This window comes from Passer domesticus, chromosome 10 (genome assembly GCF_036417665.1).
Source record: "Passer domesticus isolate bPasDom1 chromosome 10, bPasDom1.hap1, whole genome shotgun sequence".
NCBI classification, from domain to species: Eukaryota; Metazoa; Chordata; class Aves; order Passeriformes; family Passeridae; genus Passer; species Passer domesticus.
In genome coordinates this window covers 4,995,329-5,007,915 of record NC_087483.1, presented here as the reverse complement: position 1 = coordinate 5,007,915, position 12,587 = coordinate 4,995,329, and the positions used below count along the sequence as shown (strand labels likewise).

The window sequence follows — 12,587 nt, the reverse complement described above, 5'->3', positions numbered from 1 at the left end:
CGGCGGCAGATTTTCTCCGGGCGGCTGCCGCGTGTGACACAGAAGCACAAGAAGTTTCACTGTGTTTCTGAAAAAAGCCCATAGTGCAAGAAAGAGACTCCTCTCTCCTGATGAACTGGAAGGAGCTTGTGTGAAAGAGAGTATTGGACTGACATCTGAATGTTAAAAGACTGGGGGGAGGAGGAGTGTTTTAAGAGTGTTCCATAGTAGATTGTTGTGTGTGTTTTTTTCTTTTTTCCCTTATGTTTCTGTGTTGTATTATATTTCTGTGTTGTATTATTAAAGTGTTGTGTTTTTCCCTCAATTCCCAATTGGGAGCCTGCTTTGTTCTGTTTCCGAGTCACATCTCACAGTAACCATTTAAAAAATATACCTTTCATAGGGACCCTGGCATTGTGCCAGAGTCAAACCATGACAGGTATATAAAGAGTGTTCCCAAAATAGCTGGGATAATCTAGGCTGAATGCCAAAAGACATCCGGTGATAAATATTTGCTTTATCGTCTTTGTCTCCTACTGTACTTTATTACACCTTCTAAATTTTGTACAGAAGAGTGAACCTTGTTTTTCACACTGCAATCCCTTCTATGAAAAAAATCATTTCAGGACTGACTAACAGATTCTGCCTTCTCACAGACACCAAGTGTTGCAGCAGAGCTCCAGGTGCTGCGGCCAACAGCCCCTGCAGGGAGGAGCACAGCCCCCAGTGCATGTGGGCTTTGGCTCCCTGTGGCACAGAAGCCCCCCGGGGCACAGGTCTCTGGGGCAGGAGAGGGGCAGCAGCGCTGCCAGGGCTCGGGGGGTGGCAGCTCTGCTTGGGCGGGGACTCTGCCACACCTGCTGATGGCAGCGCTGCCCGGGCCCCAGGGCTCAGAGCAGCATTGGTGCCCTGGCCCACACGTTCCCTGTGCCTGGCACAGCCGCGGGTTTAGGATGGCCAGCAGCCGGGACGTGTCCCAAGGAGGCCGTGCCAGCTTCCCTGGAAGGCCCCGTGCCCTTGCCAGTGCGGCTGCCTCGGCAGCCCTGGGGGCTCCTTCTGCTGCCCTGAGCCCGCAGAGCAGGACAGCGTTTGATGATGGGCTGGGCTCTTCCTAAAGATCCTGTCGGGCTGCCTTAGACACTTGGGGCCAGGGATTCCTGCCAACCGGGGCCACTTTGGGTGGGCTGGGCATGGCCCCAGGGCAGGTGGCAGTGTGTGCAAGGGCCCTTTGAGACACGCTGCACAACAGTCACCGTGGCATGGAATGGAGGAATGTGTCCTTTGTGACACATGGTGACATAGGAGCTGGTGGTGACAAGTACACTCCACAGCGCTCGGAGCAGGCGACAGGACAGGACGGGACAGAGCGGTGCTGTGAGGAGCCCCCGCACAGCGCACTCGTTCCTGCCTGACCTGGAGCTTTTCTGAGGCGTTGTTCCTGCAGCTGACCTCGAGGTCAGAGCACAGGACCTGGTGACCTGTGGCCTTCTGAGGCTTCTGTTTGGCAGTGCCCTCGAGGGCAGAGCGTGGGACTTGGTGCCCTGAGCTTTTCCAAGTCAGCTGTCCTGCTACTAACTCCAGTCATTGACATGGAGCAGAGACCACTGAGTGTGCCCAAGCTGGCCTGGGTTGAGGAGGACGAAGGCGGCCCTGGAGCTGCCCCAGGACAGGAGACTGAAGAGGTGGTGCCATTCCATCCACCACAGGAGGGTGAGTGACAGAGCTGGGCCTCAGGGCTGGAGCCTGTAGCCAGCATGGCCCCATCCCATCCCATCCCATCCCATCCCATCCCATCCCATCCCATCCCATCCCATCCCATCCCATCCCCTGGGGACATGCCCATGGACAGGATGGAAGAGGGCCCAGGCAGACACCCCGCAGTGGCCGTGCTCCATCCCCCTGGGGCATCCCGGGGCTGTCCCTGCCTGGGGAGTGCAGGGCTGGGCTGTGTTCTCCGGCCTCTCCTGCAGCCCCTCAGCTCTGGCTGTGCTCACTCTTTGCCAGATGCAGCCGTGGAGCGCACACAGGAGCAGCAATCCAGCCGTGGCCGCTTCCGCAGAACAGCGCAGGTACCTGCAGCCATGCCCACCTGGGCTGGGCCTGCTGTCCCTGCTCAGCCGAGCACCGTGTGTGGAGCACTCCATGGAACATCCCTGGCTTCTTGCCCTTCTCCTACAGCTCGTTTGCGACTTCATCAAGAGTGTTCGGCAGGAAGAGGCCAGGGCTATGGGCGCTGGGCTCAGGGCACACTCAGAGGTCCTCAAATATGAGACCAGTGCCGCCCTGCTAGATTTGCTTGTGGAGAACGGTGCTTCCAAGCCAGAGCAAGTAAGCAACCTGAGGCCAGGCTTCCATTCCCCCATGAGTCACATGGCGACCCAAGCCACGTCTGCTGGTGCCTGTGAGCCTTTGAGGCCATGACATTGCGGTGGGAATGGAAGCACTTCTCTGGAGAAGTTGGGGACATTGCTCCCTCTGGCAGCTTTCCAAGTTTCCATGTGCCTTCTCCAGGTGCCCGCCATGGTGAGGTACATCCACCAGTGGCTCCTGGCCAATGATTCCGCCGAGCACAGGCTGGACAGACCCTGCTGAATCTCACCAAAGCACACCCGGATGATGCAGTAATGACGCTCCTGCGTGTGGCCCCGTCCTGTGACAGGTATGGAGCCCACCAGGCCAGAGGGCTCAGGGCTCCCCAGCCCATCACCCTGCACAGCCTGTCCCAGGTGTCTGAAGAACAGAGAGTTCCAGGGCTTTTTGCCTGCTCCCTTTCCCAGCCCTCTGGCATGTTCCTTTCCCAGCCCTTCCCCTGAGCTTGCTGCCATGCTCCCTTGACACCCCACAGGGGTCAGTGCTGCAGGGCTGGGCTGCCTGAGTGCTGCTGGCCAGGGGCTGTGGGCAGAGGCAGAGCCAGCAGTCAGCCTGGGCCCTTAGAGATGCCCAGGCCACAGTGCTGTGTCTGAGACCCGCCTGAGACAGAGCTCTAACCCTGCAGAGCTGCTTGGACCATGTGGAAAACCATCATGGGCTCAAGCAGGACTGCGGAGCTGGCACAGCTGGTACTCCTGGATGTGCTGGGGAACTGGCCAGAGCACAGCACGTGCACCTCCGATGGGGACAAAACGGGTGTCTTTGCCCTGGCTGTGAGTTTCTGCTACTGGCCTTTGCGGGCCCCAAGGCTGCCTCTCCAGCAGCTCTCCATCCTCCTTCCCCCACTGCATCTCCCCGCCTCAGGCGCTGGCCTGAAACCTTGCCCAGGGGCAGCTTCAGGGCCACCAGGCCCCCTGCTCCCCCTGCGTCTCTCCGGGCCTCTCCCTGCCACGCTCGGGCCCTGCCACATGGACACCTCAGCACTGAGCGCTCTCTCTGGGCCTTTGTCCTTTGCAGGCAACTGTGGTGATGTGGAAGATCCTCCAGGTGCCCTGTATCCCACGTATAATGAAGGTGTATTTCCCATGCCTGTTTGTGCACTTGCTCTTCCAAGTGTTCTTCAGCACTCTGGATATGCCAGAAGAGGTGGATACCTTCTGGAAGGGATGCCAGGAAGAACACGGCCTTGCCACCAGCCCCAACAGGTGCTCCATGCTAGAGCTCCTGTCCCTCCCACGTGGCCTGGGAAGGAGCCAGTCCTCCCAGTGTGACCTGGGGACCTGGGCTTTGCTCTGCACACAGCTTTGCAGTGCGGACCCTCAAATCCCTGCTCTGCCTTCTCCGCTGTGAGGATGTGGTGGTGGCAATGAAACGCAAGGGTGCCTGGGACACGCTGCTGTGTGCTGACACCCACCACTATGCCGTGGGTCTGCTGGCCAGGTGAGACCCCCTTCTCCCCATTGCTCCAGCCACTTGTGCTCTGTGCCCAGGGTGCCCCACACTGTCCCTGTGGCTGTGGGCCAGAGGCCCTTGTCACTGAGGGACGGCCAAGCAGACTGGAAAAGGCTGGGAGAGGAGGCTGCTCTGGAGCAAGCAACTCCCAGATGGCCCAGGAGCCCTTGCTGGGAGGGTGGTGAGGAAAGATGAGAACTGTGTGCATCACTCCTGGCAGACGTCTGCCCCACTGGCTCAGGCTCTTGTTTCCTTTTTCCTCTTGGCAGAGAAATGCGCCAGTCATCCATACACTTTTGTTGTGGGATTGCATTTTACCTGCTCAGCCTGCTCAGCAAAAAGATGCCGTACTGGGATTGCCCTGCCCTGGCGTTCATTGTGGAGGTGAGCCTGAAGGCCAGCGCTGCCTCGCTGAGCTGCCTCCCAGCTCTCTGCCCTCTCGTAGCCACAGCTGCCTGGAATGGTGCCCGTGCCCTGTGCTGCTGCCTGGGCCCAGCCCTGTGCAGTTCCGGGCTCCTGCTGGCCAGGTGCCCTGTCACTGCCCTGTGCCTTTCAGGTCCTCGAGTGCCTGGACTTGAGGGAATGCAGTGACAGCGTTCTGGAGATCATGTCAAAGAACCTGTGGAGTGCGGACGGGGAGAGGCGTCACTTGGCACTCCGAGGCCTCGTGGTGCTGGGCAAGAATCCCTTGATGGTGAGAAGGGGGCTGTGGCTGAAGCCCTGCCGGCAGCGTGGGGCTGGAAAACGCAGTCACTTGGGCTTGGCTGGGCTTTGGGCCCGCGGCAGCTGCTCCCAGCTCTCCTGCCTCCCGCTTCAGCTGCCCAAGTGCTTCAGGACAGGCTTTGGCCTCTAGGCCCTGCTGCAGCAGGGTAGCATTTCACAAACTTGTGTTCCACACAGGCTGAAAAAATGTGGAGCCTGACTGAAAGTCTTGTGGAGCTCCTGGAGGAAAATGATAGCGATGTGATCAGGATGACCATTCTCCTACTCAGATATTTATTCCTGGATAATGGTACCCCAATACCCAGCTCCCTCGCCCTGCAGCTGGCTGAGGCGCTCCTGCCACTCTTTGACCACGTAAGGCTCTGTGCCCACAGCCACGGCCACTGGCTGCTGCCCAGGCACTTGGTGCCCTGTGGAGATGCAGGCCTGTGCCCTGCTGGGCCAGAAGCAGCTGATGCTGAGCTCTTTTGTTCTTGCTTTCCTACAGGATGATAGCCAGGTGCAGCTGAGCTCCATGATGGTCTTTCAAGAGATGCTGGAGTTATTATCGGAAGATGGAAAACATGCCCTGAAGTCACCCGTGCACCACAGCCTGCTGCCACTCTACTTCCACTGCCATGATGAGAATCAGATTGTTGCTGAGGTGAGGACTTGTGGCCGGCTGCTGTCTCCCTGGCAGGGGGTTGGCTGCCTCCTGTCCTGGCGCCTTGCAGGCTGCAGCCTCGCCCAGGCTGTGGCACTGGGATGCTCCTGTGCCCTGGGCTGTGGGGCCATCTCCACGTTTCTGCTGCTCTCCAGTGTTCTCGGGAAACGCTGCTTTGTGCAGCCAAGTTCCTGAAGAGGAGGGATATCAAAAAGCTGGTGAAGGAGGAGAAACTGTGGAAGTTCAGCAAGTGCTTGGTAAGAATGACTGAGAATCCCCAACCTCAGCCTGGAGAAGGCCTCTGAGCGCGGTGCTCAGTGTGCGGGGCTGGCAGCTGTGCCCCTGCCCGCTGCTGCACCCAGAGGCCGCACGGGCTCTTCTCCAGGCTGCTGTGGGCCCGAGCCGGGTGCCCATGGAGCCCCGGCACGGCGGGGCTGCGGGGCGGCCCCGCGGCTCCCCGGGCAGCAGCCGGCCCTCTGCCCCCTGCGGAGCCCGGCGCCAGCGGCTGCTGGCCGCGCCTCAGGGCTGTGCGGGCAGGGGAGGCCGGGGCTGGGCGCAGGGAGCGCCCGCCACAGGGGCTGAGCCCGCGCCGAGCCTTCCCTGCTGCCGCTCTCTGCAGCTGGCAGAGGACACGAGCCAAGCGGCCGAGCAGCTGCGCCGGGCCCTGCGCTACCTGGAGAGCCCCCAGGAGCCCCTGCGAGAGGCGGCCATCAGGTTCATGGGTGAGCCCCGAGGCCGGGCTCCCTCCCCGGCCCGCCGCAGCTCGGCCCCGGGGCCGCCCGCTGCCCCGGCAGCGCCATCCGGGCCCGGCGCCGTGGAGCCCCGCCTGGCCCGGGCGCTGCTGCCGCCCTCTGGCAGCCGTGCCCTTGGGCGGCAGCGTGCGGCAAGGGCCCGGGCTGAGCCCTGCCGGGCCAGCAGGGCGTGTGGCCGCAGCGCTGGCAGCGCCGCTGGCAGGGAGCTGTGCCGCTGCCGCCGTGACAGGCTCTGTGTTCACAGGGGTGGCCGGGCGGCACCTGAGGGGGCAGCCAGGAGAGCTCCAGCTCCTCACTGAGGGTGAGTGAGGGCAGCGGGCTGACAGCGGGGCTGGCAGGGAGAACTGCAGTGCCTGGGCAGGGAGCTGCCATCCCTGTTCCGGCTGCGGCAGGCTTCGCTCCCTGTGTGGATGAGGGGTGATGTAGGCAGAGCACAGAGAGATTGCAGGGATGTGGGAGGTGGCGGGGAGGGGGGGCAGATTCATGGCCAGCTGATCCAGTTGACACCCCCTCTCTTGTGGCCATGGCCAGAGCTGCGTGGGATGGCCCTGGCAGGACAGTCTCCTAGGATTCCCACTGATACAGGGTCTTGACTGTGGCTCTGTTCCTCTCCCTCTCCCTTCCAGCCCTTCAAGCCCTGAAGAAAGATGTCAGCCCTTCCCAGAAAAACATAGTTGTTAAACAGATATTCAGTTGGAGAGTTACAGAACTGGCACAGAAGAACCAGTGTTTGTTGAAGACCTGCAAATGCCATGGAAGATGAGAGTGCCTTGAGACCAGAAGAGACCAGCTGGAGCTCCAGGCACCGCTGATGATTGGCACAGCTGAGCCACTTGCATGTCTTCAGCCCTCTCCCTGCTTATAGATAGCTCCCTCCCTCCAGCCCTCAGACTCTGCCCATCCCTTCTCTTTCCCTCCATTCTCCCTCCCTGTTCACGGCTCTTTCCCTCTAGTCCTCAGATCTTGCCCTTCCCCTTTTTCCCCACCCAGCTCATTCCTTTGCTTTGCCTTCTATTAATAAACAGTTTGGCTTCTTCATTTTGCCTGCATCTTTGTGGAGCTGAAGTACCACAAATTCGGGGCCCTGGGACACACAGGCCCCTGCTGCCGTTCTCTGCCACGCCGTGTTTTGTGCACAGACCCAGAGGAACGAGGGCAGGTCAGGCTGGCACGGTCCCTGTGCTGAAGGTGCAGTTCCACAACACTGTGGAGTTACAGATCTTGCTGAGCACTCTGGAGCCCCTGGATTTTGGAAGAGCCAGCCTGAGGATGCTCTGAACCCAGCTGTGAGGGATTCCATGGCAAGCATCCATGGAGGGCAAAGGAGCTTGGAATGCTGGAAGTTTTCAAGAATAGCTTCCTGAAAGCACTGCAGTGCTCCATCCCTGCACAGCAGGATCAGGAGGAGGGCAGAACCAGAGACCATCCAGGCTTAACAGGCAGCTTTGGGTGTGCCTGAGAGCAAATGAAGCAGCGGCACGGTGCCCGAGACTCGGACACGCGACCGTGCCGGTGCCCGGAGCGCTGCCAGGCAGTGCCGGGATCCCGGCTGTGGTTCTGGTCCCCACAAGTGAGGAATGGCAGCCCCAGGCTCAGCCCCAGGCAGAAAGCCAAGCAGGTGAGAGCAGAGGGAGGGCACCCTCCTAGTCTCTCTTGGCCATGGCCGCAAAACAGCCCCTGCTGCTTCTTCCTCCGCCGGTGTTTGGGGTGTGCTGGTGGCAGAGCCAGCCAGCTTGTGCTCTGCGTTCCAAAGCCCCTTGGGAGCGGGCATGAAAAGCGCAGTGTGCACAGCAGAGAGTCCTGGAAGGTGCTGGCAAGAACTTCTAAATATAGGCTCTTTCAGTCTAAACATGTGGTTTTCTTTACCAAGAAAGAGCTCCTCTGGCTCTGTCAGTGCTTCTTTTTCTCTCTTTGGACTGTCTAATGCTTGGCCAGGAACTTCCACCAATTCCAGGGTCTGCAGTGACAATAGGGATTGAGCAGTTGGAATGGTGGCAATGGAAGGACAAATTAGAGTCCCATGCCTCCTTTGATGCTGTCACGTTTGCTCAGCAGTTGACAACATGAGGGAAATTCAAGTTTTCTTCTCAGCTTGGGGAATCACAGAATGCCAGCTTTGTGTTGCAAAGTATCATAAAGATCATCCAGTTCCCACCACCCTGCCATGGGCACAGGTGCTGTGCAGGCACAGCTGTCACTAGAACTGGAAGAACACTTTTCCATGTTTGCCTTTTCCTCTCCTGGATTTCAAGCTGACATGAAAAACTCAGCTGGTTACAGCTGAATTGTGTGGCTCACAGGATTTGGAATGGGAGTCTCCAGTGGGCCATGCTCTGTCCATTCAGCCTTTGTTGGAGCATCCAGATGGAGCTCAGCCCTGTGCAGCCCAGGCACAGGCACCAGGCCGGTCCATTTCAGCATCCCAAAGTCTTTGTGCCTTCCTGAGCACCCTGAGGCTCCTGAATCCTGTAGATACTGACAGGCAAGTCAAAGAGACAAAGCCAGGTAAACCTTCCCAGGAATTGTTCTGGGGAGTTTGAAGAAGACTAAGAGAAAGACTGGAAAAAATCTTGCAGCTGGTGTTGTGAACAGTTTTTTTCTCGTAAGATGGTTTACCAAAGAGTGGTTCCTAATTAACCAATGGGTGATAGGTGTTAGTAAGAACCAATCAGGTTCTGTGTGAATGATGTTGGTTATAAATATCAGAGATTGGAATAAAGTAAGCTTTTATGCCTTCTGAAAATCCATGGAGTCTGTCACTCATTTATCCATTCCTTACTCACCAGTGACATGAATCTTGAATTCCCAGTCAGTGCTGTGCAGGACATGAGAACACAGGAATGAGCCTGGTTGCCTCATTCTTGGGTTTGCTGCTGCTGCCTAAAGTAATCATCAGGAGTATATACCGATGTAAAAGTTATAGCCGAACACCAGGGACTTTCTCTGTAGTGTTTAAAACTAAAAACCTTGTATGACTGTTCAGAGACTGTGAAATCTAAAGTGAAAATGACAGTGCTGGTATTTAAGAACCCCAGAAATGTTGACATGGGGTTTTTCTTGTCAAGGGTTTGAATGTTAATGCAGAAATTACAAAACTGTTAAAAGTTGTTTTCATTGGCAACCCCTTTTAACTGGCATCAGCACACTTCCAGGGGACAGGGTATGGCACTGGGGACAGTACTTGGCACTTGATGGCTTCAGATCTGGGAGAGAAATGTTTTGCCTGGCTTCACACAGGAGTTCAAGTTTTCCCAGACCTTTGATCGACTGCTCATTGCAGGTCACTTTTGCTAAATGCAAAAGGATGTAACAGTAGATCTTCTGGAGAATGTGCCATAGGGGATAGGGAGAAAACCTTGAAAATGATCAGCAGGCTCTGGAAAACATTAGAAAATAAATTAAAAAAATGTAGATCTGTGAATTTTCAGGCACAGCTCTTTGGGTCTGGAGGAAATATTTGCTTTGCATCAGCTAAGACATAGCAAATGGAGCACTGAACATCACAGACTGGGCTAGTGTTTTTCCCAGAAGAACTGACAGAAGATCACAATGAAACGCGAGAGTGTCCCTGAACAATCCAATTGTCCAGGGAAACACAGCAGCTGATGGTGTTGTGGTGCTACTGCCAATCCCGTCCATGAGAAAATAATTTCAGGACTGACTAACAGCCTCTGCCTTCTCCCAGACACCAAGTGTGGCAGCAGTGCTCCAGGTGCTGCTGCCAACAGCCCCTGCAGGGAGGAGCACAACCCCCAGAGCACGTGGGCTTTGGCTCCCTGTGGCACAGAAGCCCCCCGGGGCACAGGTCTCTGGGGCAGGAGAGGGGCAGCAGCGCTGCCAGGGCTCGGGGGGTGGCAGCTCTGCTTGGGCGGGGACTCTGCCACACCTGCTGATGGCAGCGCTGCCCGGGCCCCAGGGCTCAGAGCAGCATTGGTGCCCTGGCCCACACGTTCCCAGTGCCTGTCGGCACAGCCGCGGGTTTAGGATGGCCAGCAGCCGGGACGTGTCCCAAGGAGGCCGTGCCAGCTTCCCTGGAAGGCCCCGTGCCCTTGCCAGCACGGCTGCTTCGGCAGCCCTGGGGGCTCCTTCTGCTGCCCTGAGCCCGCAGAGCAGGACAGCGTTTGATGATGGGTTGAGCCCTTGCTAAAGATCCTGTCGGGCTGCCTTAGACACTTGGGGCCAGGGATTCCTGCCAACCCGGGCCACTTTGGGTGGGCTGGGCGCGGCCCCAGGGCAGGTGGCAGTGTGTGCAAGGGCCCTTTGTGACACGCTGCAGCACGGTCACCGTGGCATGGAATGGAGGAGTGTGTCCTTTGTGACATGTGGTGACATTGAGCTGGTGGTGACAAGAACGCTCCACAGTGCTCGGAGCACGCGACAGGACAGGACGGGACAGAGCGGTGCCGTGAGGAGCGCTCGTTCGTGTCTGACCTGGAGATTTCCCGAGGCGTTATCCCTACAGGTGTCCTCGTGGCAAGACTGCGGGTCTTGGTGGCCTGTGGCCTTCCCGAGGCTTCTCTTTTGCAGGTGCCTCCGAGGCCAGACTCAGGGACTTGGTGACTCAGAGCTTTTCTGAGGCATCTCCCATCCTTCTGGCCTGCACAGTCGAGGCGAGACCCTGGCACTTAGTGACCAAAGCCATTTAAGAGGTGTTTCCTGTCCTTGTGGCAGGAGCCCTTGAGACCAAAGTGCAGGACTTGCTGTCCTGTAATCTTCCTGAGGCTTCTCTGCCTCAGGTGCCTTCAAGGCACAACTGAAGGACTTGCTGATTCAGAAATTTCACAAGGCATCTCTCTTTAAGGTGACCTCAAGGCCAGACTCTGGAATGGCAGGCAGATTTCTCAGCCTATTTAAAGTCTTCAGGGAGGAAAAAAACAAAGGCCCTGGAGCTGCCCCAGGAAAACGGCTTGAGGAGCCCAAGCATTTCCAGCCATTGCAGGATGGTGAGTGGCAGAGCTGGGCCACAGAGCTGATGGTGCCAGCCAGCTTGGCCCCGCCCCATCCAATGCCATGCCATGCCATTCTATGGCATCCCATCCCCTGGGGACATGCCCATGGACAGGACTGAAGAGGGGCCAGGCAGACACCCCGCAGTGGCCGTGCTCCATCCCCCTGGGGCATCCCGGGGCTGTCCCTGCCTGGGGAGTGCAGGGCTGGGCTCTGTTCTCCGGCCTCTCCCGCAGCCCCTCAGCTCTGGCTGTGCTCGCTCTTTGCCAGATGCATCCCTGGACCGGACACAAGAGAAGGAAGCCGCCCACGGCTGCTTCGGCAGAACCCTGAAGGTACCTGCAGCCATCCCAGCCATGGGCTGGGCCTGCTGTCCCTGCTCAGCCGAGCACTACGCTTGGAGCATGCCATGGAACACCCCTGACTTCCCTGTCCTTGGTTATGCAGATATTCCCAAAGTTTATGCGCATTCAGCGCAGGAAGACCAGCACCCCAGCAGCTGAGGGCCCAGCTGAGCCTGACTCGGGGCTGACCCAGCTCCAGGCAGAGCCTGATGTCGGCCTGGATTTGGCTGAGTTCTCAGAAGACTCTGAGACCTCAGTGACTCAAATCTGCGTGAAGGCTCTTGTCATGTCAATGACTGAAGATGTGGCCATCACAGACACTGACCATGGAGAGACTCAGGGCATTGCAAACACTGACACCAGCACAGATTCGGCTCAGCGCTCAGAAGACTGCAAGGCTGTAATGACTCCCAGAGATGAAGGGGCAAAGGCTGATGAGGCAGTGCCTGAAGATGTGGCCGTCACCACTGCCAACACCAGAGAGACTCAGGGAATCCAAAATTCTGACACCAGCACAGATTTGGCTGAGTGCCCAGAAGACTCTGAGGCTGCGATGAATCCCAGAGATCACGGGGCAAAGGATGATGAGGCAGTGACTGAGGATGAGGCCATCACCACTGCCAACTCTGGAGAGACTCAAGAAATCCCAAATACTGACACCATGCCCACTCCACCTGTGATTTGTACTCCCACTAAGAATGTTTTCCAGGAGAGTGCTGTTTGCACACGGGAACAGGTAAGCAGCCTGGGGCCAGGGCTGGAGGCCTCCCAGGGCCGTGTGTCCCCTCAAGCCTTGGTCCCTGAGCCCCCTCAGCCTTTGAGATCAGTGCAGTGTAACGGGAAGGGAGGCATTTCTTAGTGGGAAACTGGGGAAGTTGCTCCTCTGGACAGGGTTCCAGGTCTTCCCCATGCCTCCTCCAGGTGCCAGCCATGGTGAAGAACATCCACCAGAGTCTCATGTCCCACGTCACTGTGGATGCCAGGCTGCAAAGTGACATTGTGAGGCTGGCTGAGGAACACCCTGCAGACGTGGCGCTGACCCTCCTGCACTGTGCCCCAATGTGTGACAGGTACGGGGCCCACGTGCCTTGAGAGCTCAGGGCTCACCAGCCTTGAGGGCCCGTGGCCCATCACAGCCTGTCCAATGGGCTCTGCCAGACAGGCAGAGAGCTCCAGGACCCTCGGGCCCCTCTCTTTGCCCAGCCTGCTGCCAATGCTCCCTCCCTGCCCCTCAGGGCACCGGGACTCAGTCACCTGTGCCCCCACAGCTGCACAGGGCATGGTACTGTGACTGAGATGCCCCTGACACAGAGCTCTGATCCCACAGAGCTGCTGCAATGATGTGGAGAGCCATAGGCTCATCACGACCAGCAATGG

General features: G+C 58.0%; 3 protein-coding genes across 3 annotated transcripts in view; all 3 read left to right on the top strand.

Moving 5' to 3' along the window:
* LOC135309348 (maestro heat-like repeat-containing protein family member 6) overlaps positions 1 to 10,495 on the top strand; it is a 77,110-nt gene extending 66,615 nt beyond the window's left edge. Inside the window, exons 11-12 of the mRNA XM_064435497.1 lie at positions 5,787 to 5,863; positions 10,447 to 10,495. Of these exons, the coding sequence (XP_064291567.1) occupies positions 5,787 to 5,863; positions 10,447 to 10,495 (126 nt within the window). The remainder of the gene's footprint in view (positions 1 to 5,786; positions 5,864 to 10,446) is intronic.
* LOC135309319 (uncharacterized) lies at positions 3,768 to 5,472 on the top strand. The gene is made up of 6 exons (XM_064435469.1): positions 3,768 to 3,772; positions 4,071 to 4,185; positions 4,358 to 4,495; positions 4,702 to 4,878; positions 5,012 to 5,167; positions 5,323 to 5,472. Exons 1-6 carry the CDS (start codon positions 3,768 to 3,770, stop codon positions 5,470 to 5,472), a joined length of 741 nt encoding a protein of 246 aa, XP_064291539.1.
* Positions 10,270 to 12,302, top strand: LOC135309347 (uncharacterized). The gene is made up of 4 exons (XM_064435495.1): positions 10,270 to 10,862; positions 11,137 to 11,201; positions 11,314 to 11,946; positions 12,132 to 12,302. The coding sequence occupies exons 1-4, from the start codon at positions 10,745 to 10,747 to the stop codon at positions 12,300 to 12,302; spliced, it is 987 nt and encodes a 328-aa protein (XP_064291565.1). The 5' UTR covers positions 10,270 to 10,744.
* The last annotated feature ends 285 nt before the right edge of the window (positions 12,303 to 12,587 follow it).

What these genes read in the sequence shown, in the direction of transcription:
- LOC135309319 (XM_064435469.1), top strand. An exon ending in CCCTGGCGTTCATTGTGGAG is followed by an intron (nt 4,186 to 4,357) that starts GTGAGCCTGAAG and finishes TGTGCCTTTCAG; the next exon opens with GTCCTCGAGTGCCTGGACTT. An exon ending in AGAATCAGATTGTTGCTGAG is followed by an intron (nt 5,168 to 5,322) that starts GTGAGGACTTGT and finishes GCTGCTCTCCAG; the next exon opens with TGTTCTCGGGAAACGCTGCT.
- LOC135309347 (XM_064435495.1), top strand. Translation starts at nt 10,745, where the DNA reads ATGGCAGGCAGATTTCTCAGCCTATTTAAAGTCTTCAGGGAGGAAAAA. An exon ending in TTTCCAGCCATTGCAGGATG is followed by an intron (nt 10,863 to 11,136) that starts GTGAGTGGCAGA and finishes GCTCTTTGCCAG; the next exon opens with ATGCATCCCTGGACCGGACA. An exon ending in CTGTTTGCACACGGGAACAG is followed by an intron (nt 11,947 to 12,131) that starts GTAAGCAGCCTG and finishes TGCCTCCTCCAG; the next exon opens with GTGCCAGCCATGGTGAAGAA.